At 39.8% G+C, this 20,445-nt stretch overlaps 1 protein-coding gene across 1 annotated transcript in view; it reads left to right on the forward strand.

The window, feature by feature from the left end:
- The first annotated feature begins 114 nt into the window (after positions 1–114).
- EPHA1 (EPH receptor A1) overlaps positions 115–20,445 on the forward strand; it is a 44,263-nt gene continuing 23,932 nt past the window's right edge. The window contains exon 1 of the mRNA XM_044678991.1: positions 115–217. Coding sequence (XP_044534926.1) covers positions 115–217 — 103 coding nt within the window. The remainder of the gene's footprint in view (positions 218–20,445) is intronic.

A 20,445-nucleotide genomic window follows, 5' to 3' on the forward strand; every position in this document is an offset into this window, starting at 1 on the left:
AAGTCTGTTTATCTATGATCTCTTTGGGGTACAAACCCAGCAATGGTATGGCTGGATCAAAGGGCAGGCATTCTTTTATAGCCCTTTGAGCATGATTCCAAATTGCCAGCCAGAATGGCTGGATCAGTTTGGCTTCAAGTTTTTAACAGGCTGTTCCATGGACAAGTTTTCCACAAGGAGGAGAATAAGGAACTTTATGGAAAATGTAAAAGGCAAGGTGGGATTATGAGAATGAGAGGAAAGCATTTTAGGATTTAAAAAAATGGAAAGGACACTTCTTTTTTTCATTTCACCAGCCTATGAGGATAAAGGTAAAGTGGGGATATTGGAGAAAATAATATTAAAGAAATCTGAAGACACATAATTTTGGAAATGCTAAAAATTTTCTCACCCTTTTGCATTAGTCATATCATCTCACCCATGAATTCCATCTGTGTTGCTGTACTGATCTCATAAAAACATAAGAATGAAATGGGACCACTTGAAATCTGCCATTGCCATGAATTCAATGTCATGGATCATATAACTTTGGAAAAATTATATGGAAATGTACATATAATTGGAAAAAATAAAAAAAAAATTAAAAGAATTCGGTGTTAAGTCACGGTCCTCTTTCACAGTCCTACCACTTGCTTAGTGGTGCCAAAATGAACTAGCAACATTTACAGTCATAATTTCTGGGCTAGGGTACCCTGCTTACAGAGTTCTTACTCGGAAGTGGGAAAGCTGGGATCTCTGTGCTGTTTTCACCTATCTTTGTCCCTTTTCCCCAGTACCTCTCATTAACACTAGATGGCAGTAGCTAAGCATATCTAAATAAGTAACCTGACAGGAGAGAACTTGTTACTTGAAGTTACCCCGCAAAAATATGCTTAAATAGTCCTAAAAACTCGATTGCTAATTTATTATCAATTGTAAATAATAATTAATGATTTGTTTTTTAAAATAAAATACTTTATAATAGGAAAACACAATATAATCAACAAATATTTATTATTCACCAGTTATATGTAAAATACTATGGTAGGCAATGGAGGATGCAAATACATAACCAATACCATCCCTATCCTTAAAGAGCTTCCATTCTTCTCTGGGAAAGGGAGAGGATATAACAACATGAACACGGATGGGGGGGGGGGGGCAGAGACAGATAGAGAAACAGAGAGACAGAGAGAGAAATGGAGGGAAGGAGGGACTGAGAGAAGAAAGGGAAGGAGAGAGGGAGCAGCTGAGGAGACAGAGAGAGAGAGAGATTCCACTGGGAGGTCTCTGAAAAGTCAAAAACAACTGAGATACACTTTGGTTGTAAACCCAGCTCCCTTGCTTTCCAGAATAACATATTCCAAGTATTCTGATCCTTCAATGTAGAAATTGCCAGATCCTGTGTTATCCTAACTGGGGCTCCATGATATTTGAATTGTTTCTTTCTGGCTGCTTGCAGTATTTTCTACTTGGCCTGAGAGCTCTTGAACTCTGAGATATACTTTGAAGGAAGCTAAGAATTCCAAGAGACAAATGTGAGAAAAAGAAGGCACACTGAGGGACTACCTGGGAAAAGCCTAGGAATACCAGGATGAAATAGTGTGTACAGGGGATAATTAGTAGGCCAGATTAACTGCTTGTACATGAAAGAAAGACTATTAAATCAACTGAGAAAGGTAGGTGGGAGTCACAGATTGCAGAGGTCCATAGATTTGCCAGGTTACGTATTTTGTATCTTTTCTCCTGACCAAATAGAAGGCCACTAAAAGTTTTTATCTGGATTACTACTACTGGATTTAGAACCCAAAGTTCCAGGCCTGTCATGTATTAGCTGAGGGATCTTCAGCAAATAACAAGAGGATCATAGATACAGAGCATATAGGATCCCCAGAGGCCATCTAGTCCAACCCCTTCCTTTCTAAGATGTGGATCTGAGACCTATGGAGATGAAGTGATCTGCTGGTGGTCATAAGGACTATAAGAGTTGGAGACAGGATTTGATCCTTGTTCCTCTGAATCCCAGAGTCCTCTGCTTTTTCCCCTGAACCTCCTTGCCTCTCCTAACCTTTCTGAGCCTCAGTTTCATATGTAAAATAAGGATGATAATAATTACACTACTTACCTCACAGGTTTGGGGGGATCAAATAAGATAATGTACATAGTACATAAAGGCATTTGTAAAGCACTATATTAATGTAAGCTATCATTATGCTTTTCAACAAGCTGCCCAACCCCAATTCCTGTTCCCAGACTTAGCAAAATTATTTTTCCCATCTCTTTTCTAATAAACTCAGAGTACTTTTGTACATAATAGGTACTTAATAAATGGTTGATTAATTAATTACTATTTCTCTCCCACTCTAGCCAATTCCACCCCACCCTTCACACAGGGCAGGGCATTCATTTCCACCAGTGAGGAGAGAGTTTCACACCAATGGGCTTTGGAACTGGAGTTATACTAACATAAAATCTATATTGTTTTCTCAGAAAAGTTCCTTACTTCCACCAAAGCCCCTTGTAGCATCCTACACCCACTGAAAGTTCCTACAAATGAAGAGAAGCTCTTAGTATTCAGAAAAGCCTCTCTCCATAGAACTGAGGTTGAACTAAGAATCACTTGATTTCCACTTACAAGCCCTGCCTTCCTAACCCATACACTCATACATACCACCCCAATCACACTACCCACCCCCACAGGGTTCCATATTCTTCTCTTTTTTTTCCCTTCTCGGTTTCTAAGGAGAACTGGCTCTATCTCCTTCCCCTTTAACACTCAACAAAGTAATACATGATGACTTTTCCAGCATACCCAGCTGAGCTATAACAATAATACCAACAACAAAAGAATTGGATTTGTTTTTGTGACACTGATGAAAGGGCTATGAGCAGAACACTAACTTTCCCCCACCTCCTACAACTGGATAAGCCTTGGCAGAATGGGCAGCAAGCTAAGCATGGATGGATGAAAGCAGTGATCACTTTGCGTTCATTTGTTCATTAAAAAGATTGATTGAGTACCTATAGTCCTGGGAGCAGTGTGGCAGACACTGGGGCAATTAGTAGGCAGCCAAGTAGCTGACAGAATGCCGGACTTTGGAATCAGGAAGACATGTGTTGGAATCCATCCCACCTCAGATACTTAGTAGCTGTGTGACTCTGGGAAAGCTGATTAACCTCTGTCAGCCTCAACTTGTTCATCTATAAAATGGGGATAATGACAATAGCATCTATTTCACAAGATTGTTGTAGGGATCAAAAGTATGTAAAGTGCTTTGTAAACCTTAAATTCCAATAGCAGTAATAGCAGTAGCAACAGCAGCAATAGTAGTAGTAGTAGTGATCATAGGTGCATCTATCACATCAATTAGGAAAATGGGTGAAAAGTTGAAAAGATGCAAATGTTTAGATCAACCATTCAGGGGTATCTATATTTGAAAGATGAGAAGAGGAAGAGGCAGATGACCCATAAGAAACAGTCAGAGAGGTTGAGAACCAAGCCTAGAGGTAGGAGGTCCTGGATTCAAAACTGACATCAGACACTTCCTAGTTGTGTGACTCTGAAGGAGTCACTTAACCCCCATTGCCTAGCCCTTACTACTCTTCTGCCTCAGAACCAATGCATAGTATTGATTCTAAGACAGAAGGTAAGGGTTTAAAAAAAAAAAAAAAGAACAAGAAACAGAGAATCTTGAGATAGTAGATTTCAATTCCAAAAGGATTTTAAAGGTTATCTCCCCTAAATCCCTTCATTTTGCAGCTAAGGAAACTGAGGTCCAAAGGGCATCAGTGATTTGTTTAAGGTCACACATGTAGATTCAAAGCTAAGCCTTCTGATTCTAAATCTTTCTACTCCAAGATAGAAGACAAATTTAAGGGTTGAAAGATGTAAGTACCAAGCTTAGCCAACTTGAGATAAATGGTCAGGCAAATAATAATAACTTACAGTTTTATAAATGTAGTCCTGCTCCCAAGAGGACCTCTAAGAAATCTTCCCTAGTTTCAAGGCACCACACCAACTCAAAAACCTTATCTCATGAGCCCAGAAATGTGTTTACTTTTGTCATCCTGCCAGAGGGCATAGTTCAAAACAAAGATATTTAACCAAATTATTGCATTGCAAATCAAGCGATAAGAAAACTCTTTCCATGCACACATGTGGTAAGGTCATACATGTAGAGGACATATGTCATTAGGAAATATGTGTGGCCAGCAAACATTCCAGGAATCCATTCAGTCAAGCTGCATTTGTGACCAGGGCAGCTCATGTCTCTAGTATTACAGGGCTTCTAATGTTATTTGGTATTATCAAGCTTCAATCTGAGCAGTATCTGGTATCATGTCTATACTGGGCCTCACATCTGCTGAGTGTCTCTGGTCCCTGAACTATTCTCTGCCTCCATAAGCTGGTTTCATCTCTTCTGGGTCTTCTACTGGCTCGGTGTTCTACAGAGCTAGGGAGCTTTTGAGCCAGCACTCTAAGAGAAATCAGCAAAAGTGTGTCCCTTTACTAAGATTAAATCTAATCTCTTGTGTGCCTATGTTTGGAGCCAATTTGGAGTCTGTTGTCCCAGACATCTGCCTAACTCAGGATCAGGAATTCCTTGTAACATTTGTTTAATCTTCTATGTCCCCCTTCAAAAAAAAACTTATTTTTGAGGACTCTAAAAACACACACAAAAGTTATGTACAAACTTAGAATATGAAACCCAATTTGCTCCCCAAATCCTCTTTGTCCAGCATGAAAATGAAAATGAGTAAGAAAAAAAGCTACCAAAGAAGTCAAGGTCATTGTCCTCCACCCTCTTGGCCCACATTCCTGATTTTATCATGTATATCTGCCAGCAATGAAAAAACTCCTGACTTCTCTTCCGTATTCTGGCCATTGCAAAATCTTACTGCCTCTCTCCATAAATAATAAGATATTCTTATTCATCAGTTCCCAAGAGGAACATAATCCCAGGGCCAATGGTTCCAGATGATTAAATCATAGCAATTTTAGATTCCGGACAACAAAAACATTCCACCCTAAAGCAGCTCACCAAGTTGTAATAAATATTAGACACACACACACATACACACACAAAAAAAATGCATAATCACATCCTCTACTATAGCACTTAGTTTTGAAAGAGCAACAGAACAGTGGATAGAACAGTCTGCTTACAGTATGCGTTGATCTTAAATTGGGGAAGTTGTTATTTAACTCAAAAGCCTAATAAGCATATACGATCATAAATTTTAAGCCTGAAGGAAACTATGAGTCATCTAGTCCAGCTTCCTCATTCTACAGATTGGTAAACTGAGGCCCCGGAAAAGGAGGTGATTTGCCCACAGTCACTCTCTCTGTAAGGAATAAAACTGGGATTTGAACCCAGGTCTTATTCCAAATCCAACTCTCTTTCTTCTAAACTGCGCCCAAAATGTTTTCTAGTTTTTCACCAACTTCTTTCTTTGTTTCTTTCTTCCTGTCTGCCTTTTTCTTTGTTCTTTCTATCTTTCTGTCTTTCTTTCTTAAACTCTTACTTTCTATCTCAGTAGCAGCTCTAAAACAGAAGGGTGAGGTATAGGAAAATAGGATTAAAGGACTTGACCAGGGTCACACAGCTAGGAAGTGCCTGAGATCAGGTTTGAACCCAGGTCCTCACTCTGCCACCTGGCTGCCCCTCCTCATCTTATTTCTGTAGTACCTCTTTCAAAGGAGTGTCCTTGGAACACTTCTGGAAAAAGGGCAAATTTTTACCCTTGAAATTTTACTGCCTTTGTTTATAAGTCCAACTTTTCTGGGAACTTCTAGCAAACAGGGCTCAAAGGACCTAAATAGGACTCGCCCAGCAAAACTGGGCCATCTGGTCACCTTATCTTGCCATTTGTGCCCATGGCACTACAAGACTGTCTCAGGCTGTGAGCTGCCCAAAGGCAGGGACTGTGTCTATCTTTGCACATCACCCAGCACAGGCCAGGGGCAACCAGCTATTTCATGAAGGCTTGGTGGTGATGCTGGGACTGATAATAACTAATTACAAAGCTTTCCTTAGTTGTTGTGTTTTTCACATCTGAATGTTGGATTTGTAAACAGCCAGTATGTGATGATGCCTTTGGGTATTAAATGCTGGCAGCCAGGGAAGGGGTGACATCAATTCCTGGCAGGGGAGAAAGGAAAAGACAGGAGTGCTCTGGCAGGGATTTGTCGGGAGAAGTCAGGTGTCCAGGGGGCTTCCCTCGGACAAATAAAACCTTCTGGCAAGAGGACAGGGACAGAAGGTGAGAGGAGAGGAACTCTAAGGGCTGACAGAGTTCTTTCGGCCAGAGAGCAGAGAAATCTAGCAGGTTCCTTGTGGGGAGGCGGCCAGTTTACTAGCTGTCACTTGAAAATCCTTTTTCGCCCTCCACTGGAAAGCTGCTACAGGGAGAAGCCCTGCCTCATCTAACAATGGCCAGGAGATTCCATTTAGGAGCAACGTCAGTTGTTTGATTCTGAGCTCATAAGAGTATTTTCTCCCACTCAAACTGAGTTGTTTACATAAAAAATAACTAAAATTTATATTGTATTTTCTAATGGCGAAGCACTTTTTCTCCTCTGATACCCCAACAGGCCCTCATCAGTTCACGCTTGGATTACCACAATGGCTTCTGGTTAGGCTCCCTGCCACAAATCTCTCTCCACTCTAGGGCATCCTCCACTCGGCTGGCAAGACAGTCCTCTGAAAGCATGCCGTGGCCATGCCATTCTTCCTAACCCTCTAACTGGGCTAAGAGGCTAACCACTCTCCAGAAAAATGAGTCAAGTACCAAATTACCTGGGAGCTGGAAACAAAGAAGAGAAGAACCCTACAGAAAATGCCTCCTGAGATGGATAATAAGGCCAGTCTTGCTGGAGCCAAAGTCATTGAAATGTAATTTGGTGTTGGATATACTAATGTGTATGCTAATGTTGCCTGAGAAAATAATAGGGCTTAGGACATGCCATGCTGGAGACTCTGTGACTTCTTTGTTGCTCAGTCACATCCACACTCTATTGGGGGTTTGGGGGTTTTCTTGGCTTGATTTGCCATTTCCTTCTCCAGCTCATTTTACAGATGAGAAAACTGAGACCAACAGGCTTGAGTGACTTTCTCAGGATCACACATGCAGTAAATATCTGAGACCAGATTTGAACTCAGGAAGATGAGTTTTCTTCACTTCAGCTGCAGGACTCTACCACTCTGTTACTCAGTAACCCAGATAATATGAATCTAGAACTGCAAAGAGACTTTCAGACAAATAAGGGCAAAGAAAGCAATGTGAAGGTGATGCCAGAGGATTCAGGAGGGAGCGTGCTACCCAGTTCCATTTTACCCAGAGAGGGAAAATGCAGAGAGACAAGCATTTTAAGACTGGGCAAAGCGGAATTTGTTTTGCTTGACTATACATATTTGTGATAAAGGTTGTTTTTTTCCTTTCTTTTTCCCCCTAGTGAGAAAGAGGAAGAGAAAATAAATATTTGTTAATGAAAAAATAAAATAATGTCTTTTTTTTTTTTAATGAGAAGGAAGCAGCACAAAGGGCAGGTACTATTTGTTATGTTTTCTACATACTTCTGGGTGTTGTTCAGGCTTATCCAAGTCTTTGTGACCCCATTTGAAGTTTTCTTGGCAGAGATACTAAAGTAGTTTAACATTTCCTTCTCTAGCTCATTTTACATATGAGGAAACTGAGGTAAACAGGGTGACTTGCCCAGGGTCACACAGCTAATAAGTGTTTGAGGCCAGATATAAATTCAGGTCTTCCTGAACCCAGGCTTGCTACTCCATCCACTGCCCTATCTAGTTACCCTTTTCTTTTTTACATACGAAGTGCATAATAAACCTATTTTTCTTTTAAAAGCATGTAAAGGGGCCTAATAAAAAGAGGCAGGAAAATTTCTTAGACCTTTGTTTTGTATGTCAAAAAAAAGAAATCTCCCCCAGAGATAACATGTGGGCAGAATCCTAGAAAGTCCTGAAGTTCTGATTTGAGCATCTCCCTAAGAAGAATAGTTCTCACTGGAACCCCAGGCTAAACTCAGAGTCCAAATCCTTCCTTGGCAATAAAAAAAAAACTCTTAGTTTTTAATAGTGATAAAAGTAAAGATGAAACAGGACATGGGACCAGCTAGAGATAACTGTAAAATCCTGAATCCTATGCTAATTGTGCAAAACTTAAGTGAGTAATAGACTGGACTCATAATTATCTAGCTTTATATATAGGCTTCGATGCCTCATCATGATATAGAGTGACCCTGGGTTTCCCAAGGCCAGATCCCAGCAAAGCACAAGCTCCAGCAGATTCTGCCTTCCAGGTCAGAAAGTCCTTGATTAAATGGACCTACAGTAGAGGAGAACAAGCTTGAGTCCAGAGAGGGTCATCACTAGGAAGGTCATAAGGTCATAAGGCTTCTTCTCTAGCCATTTTTCTTTTGACTCTGCCAAGAAGTTGTTTTCTACGTTGATAGAGGGAATACTCACTCTAAAAAAATCATATATTTCTGGAGTATTGAAGTACATGTTGATTAGACTGAAAGATATTCAGTTATTGTTGTTCTGTTGCTCAGTCATGTCCAGCTCTTCTTGACCCAAAGGGCCTTCTGTGTTCCACCAATTCTCAAAGTCTGTCCAAGTTCACATTCATTGTTTCCCAGATATTATCTATCTCATCCTCTACCGTTCCTTTCTCCTTTTGACTCCAATCCTTCCCAACATCAGGGTCTTTTCCAATGAGTACTGGCTTCTCATTATGTGGCTTTGGTTTCTGGTTTTTATCTTTTAGTATTGAAGCTTCAGCTTCATGTAGTATTTGACCTTCCAGGGAATCGTCTGCATTAATTTCTTGAAGTATTCATTGATTTGATCTCCTTGCTTTCCAAGAGACTCTCAAAAATCTCCAGCACCACAATTTGAAAGCTTTGATTCTGCCCATCTCAGTCTTCTTCAAAGTCTAACTCTTCCACATATTGCTAGTGGGAAAGCCATAGACTATACAGACATTCGTTGGCAAAGTGATTTCTCTGCTTTTTAGTATGTTCTTGGGATTTACTGGAGCTTTGCTTCCAAGGACCCAGCATCATTTAATTTCATGGCTGTAGTCGCCATCAGCAATGATCTTCATACACTATAGGAAAACAACCAGTGGTGTACTGGTAAATGCCAACTCTTCAAGAAAAAACAAAATGTACCCACAATATATTTTAAAATTTAATCTGCATTATCAACATTTTCTCCATATTTTCTTAAGTCTAGACAATCAACAAAATAATAAATCAAGCCCTGATTTAGAGCAGATCACACTGAAAATTTAACAATGCATTCTCATGAGCCAGGTAGAGCTGGCTCCAGCACACCCCTGACTGCTCCACCCCTTACCCCCATTCTAAAAGATTCACTGGGTATGGAGAACTGACTGGGATCATGCTGAGGAAGGAGTCTGAAGGAGAAACACATGGCAATGAACCAAAGGACAGAATCTTTAGAGAATAAAACTTGATCCCCTCTAATGTTGACTCCTGTTTGGGGACAACTAAGCTGAGCTATATTTTTTGCTACATAAGCTATATGTGAAAAATGCTCATTTTAAAAGTATAAGGTCATTCATTCCAGTGTCAGCAGAACTACTTCCCCTGGGATTGATCTAAAGACTAGAAAAGAGAAGGCTGGTTGTGGTCTTAATTCTAGGACAAAGCAGGCCATGAGTTTCCAAAACCATAGTATCATCTTTTTAGAGCCAAAATCATATAGGTTATTTATTTATTTTTAAACCCTTACCTTCCATCTTAGAGTCAATACTGTGTATTGACTCCAAGGCAGAAGAGTGGTAAGGGTAGGCAATGGGGGTCAAGTGACTTGCCCAGGGTCACACAGCTGGGAAGTGTCTAAGGCCAGATTTGAACCTAGGACCTCCCGTCTCTAGGCCTGGCTCTCAATCCACTGAGCCATCCAGTTGCCCCTATATAGGTTATTTATTACAGGATTTCTTAACCAGTTTTTGTATCCTGAACCCCTTTGGCAATCCAGGAAAATCTATGAGCCCCTTCCCAGAATAATACTTTTTTTTTTTTAATCCTTATCAATTCTAAGACAGAAGAACAGCAAGAACTAGATCATTGACGTTAAGGGACTTGCCCAGGGACACACATCTAAGAAGTATCTGAGTCCAAATTTGGGGATGATATTTTTTAATATACAAAATAAAATATACAGGATTACAAAGTGAACCAGTGATAGAAAAATGTAGTTGTCAAAATATTTTTTAAAAACTAACTTCATAGGCCTCAGGTTAAGAACCCCAATCTAGTATAACTCTCTAGTTATACAAAGACCCAGGGAGATTAAGGATCCAAGGCAGTTAAGTGGCATATCTGTAATTTGAACCCAGATCCTCTGACTTCAAATCCACTGTCCTCTTCACTGTCTTCTCAGATCCTCCCTTTAGATTTGGAAGGGATTTTAAATGTCACCTTTTCGGGTTCCCTACTTTTATTGTCCCAAATTATTAGACCACAGTAATTCTGTTCTTCCTAAAAAGTGAATACTGCCCTATGATGAAACGAACAAATCTTCATTCGAAAACCTCAGTAAACTGTCAGTTTAAAATCCTTTGTGGGAAGAAATATTAGCCCTTTAAAAAAATAATTTCTGGGAGGGTTTATGTTGGAAGTTGTCTGTAAAAGGCAAGTGTGTTCAAGATTTCGCTGCAGGCAACCTTAACTATAAAGCGACAATGTTTGTAGATACAAGGCAACCACTTGAGTCAACAAACATTTATTAAACACCTAATGTGTGCTCGGCACTCTGCTACTTCTGGGGCCAGTGGTCTAAAGATGAAACAAAACAGGGACTGTCTTCAAGAAGCTACTTGAAAGAAGGAAGCAGGAATGAGGTTTCTCAAGAAGAAATAAAGCAAGGAAAGACAGAGTCAGCTCAGTAAAGAAGTCATTCATTCCACAATTAAAGGCAACCTCATCACAGGGTTTTCATGTCATGACATCTGTATCACCTAAATAGGTTGGATTTGCGAGGTAATCCCACCCCCCCACCAGAGTCTAGTTAATTCCTCCTGGGAACCGTACCTGCCACTACATGCTGATTGTAGTGCTGATGGGAATGTAGAAGAGGCTCTGCCATTTAAGCATCTCAGTATCCACTGCACCCATTCAAAAAATCATCCAAATTCAGACTTGGAAGCGATCTCGGAGGCCATTTAACCAGCTCTCTAATCTAGTCCATCTGAGGACAGCTAGTTGGAGGAGCACTGGACATGGGGTCAAGAGGACGCATCTTCCCTAAGTTCAAATCCTGCCTCAAACAGTTACCAGCTGGGTGACCCTAAATAAGTTATTTAACCCTGTTTGCCTCACTTTCCTCATCTGTAAAATGAGCTTGAGAAGGAAATGGCAAACCACCGTAGTATCTTTCCCAAGAAAACCCCAAATGGGGTCACAAAGAGTCAGTCATGACTGAAATGATCAAACAACAGCCACAAAACATGCAACCAGGACAGGACAAAGGATCTCCACTACCACATACCTGACAAGTGGTCATGCAACCTCGTCAAAGGGCTTAATGAGAACAAGAACCCATGGCTTCCTGAGGCAGCCCACTCCACCTGATGGATAGCTCAATCATTCTGCAATCTAAATTGGCCTCTGCAACTTTTAGCCATTCTTTCTCATTCCATTCTCTGGGACTGAGCCAAACAAGTCTAATTCCTCTTCAAACACTTGAAGACAGCCACTGGACCCTCTTGACATGGCTTCTCTTCTCCAGTCTAAACATTCCCTTCAACCACTTCCTTCAACCGATCCTCAAAGAGCATGAATTCAAGCCATTCACTGTGTTGGTTGCTTTCCTCTGGACACACTCCAACTTTGCAAAGATTGTTCTAAAATGCAAGCTGTGCCCAGAACTGACCACAGTGCTTCAGGGGTGGTCCAATCAGGTCAGAGTATGGTAACCTTCTTATTCTTCCCAGTGTCTGTGGGTGGGGATAGTGGACCTCCTAGGAAAGACAACATGGGGGAGTGGAAAGGACACTGGACTTGATGCCAGAAGACCCAGATTTGAATCCTAGCTCCAACACTCACCAGCTGTGGCAACTCACATAACCTCTCTGTGCCTCCTCTAATTAGAGATTAATTTGGTCTGCCAAGCGATTCTTTCAAAATGCAAATACCCCCTGAGAGAATTAAAACTGTAACAGAGATAGAATGATTAGCTGGATAAACCAGTGTAGCAGTTGCCCTGTTTTTCCCTTGTTGCCTGACAGGTGGAGAATGAATAATAATATATTATAAAGTAATGTGTAGAATTTATTGTACATTTTTTAAAAAGCAAACAATAAATCGAGGTTTCACTATGTCATACAGAATGCTTTTTTGTGTTCTATGCATATGGAAATGTTATGGGGGGAGGTTTTTTAAGTTCAGAATTTTAAAAAAATGTAAGTATATAATCTATTACATGTGACTATAAGTATAACTGTCTCAGACTCTTCACTGCCTTGGGGAGGGGGAGAAAATCTGAATTCAAGAGTGAAAAAATTATTTTCAAAAATTGTTTCTATGTGCAACAGAAAAAAAATTTTAATTGAAAAAAGAGTATATTATCAAAATAAGGGAGAAGAGGGACCTCAAAAGAGGAAAGAATAAAGACAAGGTAAGTACTGCAAATCCTAAGCAACTTTTTCATTTCATCCCTTCTCCTTTCTGTTTTCCTTACTGGGCTTCCCAGAGCCCCTAAACTCTGTGATCCACCTGAGACTAGCCTCTCCAGTTAACACTTTACTCCCAGGGGCAGTTAGGTGGCTCATTAGATTGCAAGTCAGACCTAGAGCCCAGGAGGTCCTGGGTTCAATCTAGCCTCAGACACTTCCCAGCTATGTTACCCTGGGCAAGTCACTTAACCCCCATTGCCTAGCCCTTACCACTCTTCTGCCTTGGAGTCAACTCCAAGAAAGAAGGTAAAGGTTTTTAAAAAACAAATAAAACTACTACTCTGTGTGCCTCTGATGCACTTAAGCCTTAACAATAATTTGATAATTTTGCTAAGACAGATTTGTGCTATGGCCCAGTACTTTATTTTTTTTTTAATTTTAAATTTGTTTATTACATGAAAATATCCAGTTAACTCCCTCCCTCCCCTCTTCCCATTCAAAAAGGCATCATTTGACAAAAAGGTTTGTTTACATAACACCATGTCTTACTTATTTCTATTCATCAGTCCTTTCTCTTGAAGGTGGAAGTACATGTCATTTTTCAAACAATACGTCTGTTGCTGTGTATAATGTTCTCTTGATTCTGCGCAATTCACTCTTCATAATTTCATTAGGTCTTTCCATGTTTTTCCAAAATTAATCTGCTCATTATTTCTTGTGGTGCATAATATTTCATCATGATCATTCGCCACAACTTGTTCAGCTATTCCCCAATTGATGCACATCCCTCCAATTTCCAGTTCTTTTCCACCACAAAGAGAGCTTTGATAGACATTTAGAACATTTTTTGATAGATATTAGAACATTAGTAGGTTATTTTGCCTTTTTCCCTAATCACCTTAAGAAATAAACCTATTAGAGGTATCACTAGATCAAAAGGTAAACAGTTTTATTACTAACTCTTTGGGCATAATTCCAGATTGCTCTCCAGAATGGTTGGATCAGTTCACAGTTCCACCAACAGTGTATTAGTGTCCCTATTTTCCATGTCCCCTCCAATATTTGTCATTTTTTCCTTTTATCATTTCAGCCAATCTGATAGGTATGAAATGATATCTCAGAGGTATTTTGGTTTGCATTTCTCTAATCAGTAATGATTCAGAGCAGTGATGGTGAACCTATGGCTTGGGTGCCAAAGATGGTACACAGAATGCTCTCTGTGGGCTTTTGGCCACCCTCCCTGCCCTCCCTCCACGATCCCTCTGCCTCACAGAGTTCATCACTAGAAAGGCAGAGGGACTTGGGCAGAGATGCTTCCTTCCCCCTCTCCACCATGCCTGATGAGATTTTTTTCCACCGTCACCCACCCCTCTGCCCAACAGCCCAATAGGAGCACTTTCTCCCTCCCCTGTATACAGTAAGTTGGGGGGGGGGGTGTATACAACTGGCACTCAGGGGTGGGGAGGGTATGGCAGGCACATGGTCTCTGATGGGGTGGGCACAGCACTTGGTCTGGGGGGGTGGAGTGGGGGCAAGGCCTGGCACTCTATCTCTAAAAGGTTCATCATCACTGATTTAGAGCATTTTTTTCATATACTTATATGTAGCTTTGATTTCTTCACCCAAAAAGCTATCAGTTCATTTCTTTTGACCATTTATCAGTTGGGAAATGACTCCATATTCTTATATATTTGACAAAGTTTTTTTATGCATTTATATATGAGACTTTTATCCAAAATACTGTCTATGATTTTTTTCCCAATTTACTACTTTCCTTCTAATCTTGGCTACATTAGTTTAACCTTAACCTTTCTAATAAAGAAAGTTTCACTTTAGAAATGAGCTTACCTGAGGGGAAAGCTGGGTAGCTCAGTGGATTGAGAGTCAGACCTAGAGACGGGAGGTCCTAGGTTCAAATCTGGCCTCAGACACTTCCCACTGTGTGACCTTGGGCAAGTCACTTGACCCCCATTGCCCACCCTTGCCACTTTCCCACCTAGGAGCCAATACACAGAAGTTAAGGGTTTAAAAAAAATTTTTTTTTAAAAAGACAGAAATGAGCTTCCCTGGACAGAATGCCTTAGCTCAAGGGTGAAAACCACCCAGCCAGTGGATCAGATTGGGAATAAGGCTGAATTTCTGCTGCCTTCCTTGGCAGGAGCAATGAAAGATTACAATGTTCTGAGTCTCTTAGCATCTGTAGGGGATGTAAGAAGGGGTGAGCAGAATAATGCCTAAGGATGAGGCAATATAGACAACATGGGAGTTTGGTGTCAAGGTTATAGAGTTCTACAAGGACTTGGTCTCCTCCTTTTCCCTGGCAGTGATCTTCCTTAATCTCCTTTTCCCTTTCCTCCTGATTTACTCCCTCCTCTCTTTAAATGGGCAAATTGTGAACTAAAAATTAATCTTCTGATATAAATAGAAAATTAAGTATTAGTTTTTTAAATAATCTATTAAATTTATTAAATAAGGTGCTATGTTCCTTGTTTTCAATTTATAAAGCAGACACTTTATATTTACCTTTTCTTTAAGAAACCAGGTAGTATGCTGGGAAAGACTTCATCTGATGAGGTGTGGGTTTAAATCCTACTTTTAACATATAATTAATAGTTGGGTGATCAGTTTCCTCTTCTATAAAATGATGGCATGCTTCCTTGGAACCAAATTATATATATATATAAAGATATAGAGATGTATAGTGGTTCAAAATTTGAAAAGAGTTGTGTGTGTGTGTGTAAAATCACATTCAGTATTCTGAATAACCCTAGGAAATAGGGCAAGTATTATTTTCCACACCTAGATATATTTTACATCTGAGAAAACTGAAGCTCAGGGAGATTGATTTGCCTATGGTGCCAGAGTGTGTTAAGTGCCAGAAGCAGGATTCAAATCCAAGTTACTCTTTATTTCAAATCTAATATTTTTTCTACTTGGGCATAGTGTGACAGATGAAAACAAAAGTTTAGTTTTAGGCTTCAGTTGGGGTAGGTTTAAATATTAAATTATTAGAATAGTGTAAAAATGAGATGAATAAGAAGCTCACCAGTAGCTTTCTTATCTTTAGAGGCATGCATTCTCCCTACAACACTTCTTGTCCCCTTTTCTCCACTCCCACAACCACCACCCTGGTACAAGGCTTCACCCATCATGTCACACCTGGTCTATTGCAATAGCCAGATTCTGGTTGGTCTCCTTGACTCAAGTCACTCCACATTCCAAGCCATCCTGCACTCAGCTGCCAAAGTGATTTTCCTAAAATTCAAGTCTGGCCATGGCACCCCATCACCCAGTAAACTCCAGGAGCTCCAAGTCACTTCTAGTATCAAATATAAAGTCCTTTTTTAGGTATTTAAGGCTCTTTACACAACCTGACCACCTTCCTATATGCCATTCTTTTTACATTTTGCTCCCTTCCATGAACTCTAAGATTCAACCACACTAGCCTTCCTTGCCTCTTATTCTCTCAAATCTCTTTACTCCATTTCTTCTCAGTGACTATTTCCTATTCCTGGAATATTTCTCTACCTCCTGGCTACCCTGGCTTCTTTTAAGACTCAGCTCAAATCCCATAATCTAAAGGGGACTTTCCTAGTCACCTAATCTCCTACTGCTACTGCTATCCTTCTGAGACTATTTCCTATTTATATTGTATGTGTCTTCTGCTGAGTCTGTACCCTAAAGAGACAATAGGGAAAAACATGTGTACAAAAATATTTATAGCCACACTAGTGGCAAAAAATTGGAAAATGAGGGGGTGTCCATCAATTGGGGAATGTTTGAACAAATTGTGGTATCTGAGGGTGATGAAATACTATTCTGATGAAAAGAATAATGAATTGGAGAAATTCCATGTGAACTGGAATGACCTCCAGGAATTGATGCAGAGAGAAAGGAGCAGAACCAGGAGAACATTGTACACTGTGGTACAATCAAATGTAATGGACTTTTTCTACTAGCAGCAATGCAATGACCCAGGACAATCCAAAGGAATTTATGAGAAAGAACGCTATCCACATCCAGAGAAAGAACTGTGGGAGTAGAAATGCAGAAGAAAAACATATGATCACAAGGTTTGGCAGGGATATAATTGGGGATTTTGACTTTAAATGATCACTACTGCAAGTATTAATAATATGGAAATAGGTCTTGAACAATGATACATGTATAACCCAATGGAATTGCACATCAGCTCAGGGATGAGGGAGGGAAGAAGGGAGGGAAAGGATGTGAATCATGTAACCATGAGCAAATACTCTAAATTAATTAATTAATTAATTTAAATTTAAAATTTTTAAATAAAAAAACTAAAATTATACTGTATGTGTCTTGTATATACATAATTATTTGTCTTTTGTTTCCCTGATTAGAATGGAAACTGCTCTAATATGAATCAGGTTTTACTTTTTTTTCCCCCCTCCTATCCCCAATGTCTGGCACAAAGTAAGCACTTGATCAGCATTTGTTGACTGATTGACTTATTAGAACTTCATCTTCCAGTTTGTTTGAATATGTAGATTTATATTTCTTAAATGGAGATGCATAGTGGCTTTAATTTCCACAGGTGTAATGGAACCAGTCATGGAATATGTGCAATGTAAGCAGATTCGATCCTGAGACCAAGCATCATGCTGTCAGATTTGTCTTTATTTACTGAGCTCCACCACTCTTTGTCACACTCCCAAATCAATCCCAAAACAAAGGGGCCTCTTGCTATTTCATAATCTTGCAAACTACATCATGCAGATCCTGTATGTTGCCACAGCAAAACTGATTTCTTAATAGCAAGTGTCCAAATCCTGTTCCTTTCTCCTCCCCCTACCTTTCTTGGTCTTGCATCCTCTAGCATCTATTCCTTTCTCACATTCAGTCACCATCCAATCCCAATGCACCATTCCCAATGATGGGACATAGAGATCTCTTCCTTCCTGATTCCCCTAAAGTGCCTGCAATTAGCCCTCCCTCTTTTCCCCTTCACAGATTTCTAATAAGTAAATGATAGATGATTCACACATCAGCAACAAGAAGGGAAGGGGAAGAACATGGCCTGGTAGCCTTTTAACTGTACTCTTTCTTCAGAGGGCAAGTTGCCTACTGCTTCAAATTAATGGGTAGGGTTGAAGCTGGCAATGTTTAGACTTTGCATAACCTTTCCATACTGTCACATGTTTGCTCAAAAACCTTCTGGGCAGGGAAGAGTGCTTGCTGAACTCGGGCTCCCAGATCCTGAGTGCAATCCCATCTTTGCCAGTTCCCACCTGAGTGATCTTGGGCAAATCATTTAACTCCCCAGGGCCTCCGTTTCCTCAGCTTTAAAATGAGGGAACTGAGAAAGATTACTAAACTGTATATATCCCTTGACCCAAAATATCATTCATCTAAATATCACTACTAGGTCTATATCCTCAAAGAAGTGAAAGAAGAAAAGGCTCCATATGAAAGAGAATATTTTAGGAGTTCTTTTTCTAAGAAAATGCTGAACGAGCTGTAGTATATGAATGCAACTGCATACAACCTTACCATAAAAAAAAAAATTATAAAAGAGACAACCTCAGAAGATTGGTATGAACTGAAGAAGAGTGAGAGCAGGACCAGGGAAACAACTTATACAATAACAACATTGCAAAAACAAACACCTCTGGAAGATTTAGGAACTATGATCAACCATGATTTCAAGAGACTAATGAGGCATATTATTCACCTCACGACAGATAAATGATGCACTCAAGATTCAGAATAAGACATATTTTTGGTCATGGTCAATGTGGGAATCTTTTCATTTAACTATACATATTTGTTGCATGGGTTTGGTTTTTCAAGGGATATGGGAGAGAAAGAAGACAAAAGCCCATTAACTTAAAAAATAGAAATTAAATGAGGAAACTGGACTAGGTGACTTCTGAAAATCCCTTTCACCTCTAAATTTGTGATCTATAACTACAGCATAAAGTCCAGACTCCATGCCTGCCATTTAAGATCCTCCACAGTATGGCCCCAACCTACCTTTCCAACCCTATCTCCTACTCTTCACTCCCCAGCATGAACTCCTCACTCCAGCCAAACAGGTCTGTCTGTCATTCTCTGAACACACCTTGCAGCTTCCTCTTTCCACACCTTTCTCTTCTCATGCCATTCCACCACTAGGTATACCCTCCCTAATCTCATCCTTCAAGGCTCAGCTCAAAAACTTCCTTTCCCAAGAAACCTTCCCTGCTCACTACCAGAAGTAGGCTGTTCCTTCTCTGAAGTCCTCTTGTATTTTGAAATGTTCTTATTGCCTTATGTTCCAGCTATTAGGTTTATATCTTACTTATCCCCAAAATGGTAAACTTAATGGCTTATGCCTCATGGGCCATGTCTGCACATAGTAAGTGTTTAATTCTTGTTGAATTAAAATTTGCCTTTCTATATTTAAACAGTTAGTCAGACATTGAAGATTTATTAAACCCTTACTATATGTCAGGGGATAGAGTGCTGGGTCTAGTCAGGAAGCTTCATCATCATGAGTTCACATGGTAGCCTCAGACACTAGTTATGTGCCACTGGACTTAACTTAATCCTGTTTGCCTCAGCTTCTCATCTCTAAAATGTGCTGGAAGAGAAAATAGCAAACCACTCCAGTATCTTTGCCAAGAGAACCCCAAAATGAGGTCATGGGGAGTTGGACATGACTGAAATGACTAAACAACAATATGCCAGGCTTTGTGTAAAGACATGTGAGAATAAGAAAGGAAAAACACAAAAAGTTCTCATCTAATAGGGAAGTCAATGTGCAAATAACTATGTATACACAAGATAGAGATAGAGATAGAGATAAAGATATAGGTATAGATATAGCTATAGATATAGATATAGTTTAAATGGGAGTAATCTCAGCAAGAAATCACTGAGGTTGAAAGGGAAGACAAGGAGAAAGGGGTCAAGTAGGAAAGGCCTGCTGCAGAAGGTAAGATTTGAGCTGAGTCTCAAAGGAATCCAGGAAAGCCAAGAGACAGAGGTAAAGAGAGAGGGCATTCATTGAGCCTTAGACAGAATGGATACTAAGTAATAATTTAAAAAAAAAAAATTAAAGCCCTGGATTTCACTTTACAAGAATTGTGGATCTTGCTCAGCCATCTACTAGCTTGTGTGACCTTCGAAAAGTCATTTAGCCATTCTGAGACTAAATATCCTCATTCATAAAGTGGAGTACAGTTGTTCTAAAAGTGTGATATGGGGACCACTGGGGGTCCTCAAGTTCCTTTCCAGGGTTCTAAGGGATCAAAACTATTTTCATAATAATACTAATTATATTTTAATTTTGAATGTGGTAAATATCAAGAGATATAATTCACGTTAACAAAAAGATTGGGATGCCTTCAATAATTTTTAACAGTGTAAAGAGGTCCTGAAACCAAAAAGTTTGAGACCCACCAGTGTGGAGAGAGATCACAGAAGTCTGCTCTCTTTCTGCTGCTTACTATCCATCCAACTCTGATCAAGTTATTAACCTCTGTAGGCTTAGGTCTGCCCACCCCCCATAAAATGAGGAGATTAGACTAAGATCCCTTCCAAGTATAAATTCTTTGATCTTATAATTACATAAGACAGTTCTCTCTAGCAGCTCTGAGATTCAGATGCTATGTTTCTATAAAATGAAAAATGCATACAAAAATAATTTGAAATTGTAAAAAACACTAAATAAATGTTAGGTATGTGCTTGAGAAGAAAGAAAGGAAGGAAGGAAGGAAGGAAGGAAGGAAGGAAAGAAGGAAGGAAGGAAGGAAGGAAGGAAGGAAGGAAGGAAGGAAGGAAGGAAGG

This window comes from Gracilinanus agilis, chromosome 5 (genome assembly GCF_016433145.1).
Source record: "Gracilinanus agilis isolate LMUSP501 chromosome 5, AgileGrace, whole genome shotgun sequence".
NCBI lineage: Eukaryota > Metazoa > Chordata > Mammalia > Didelphimorphia > Didelphidae > Gracilinanus > Gracilinanus agilis.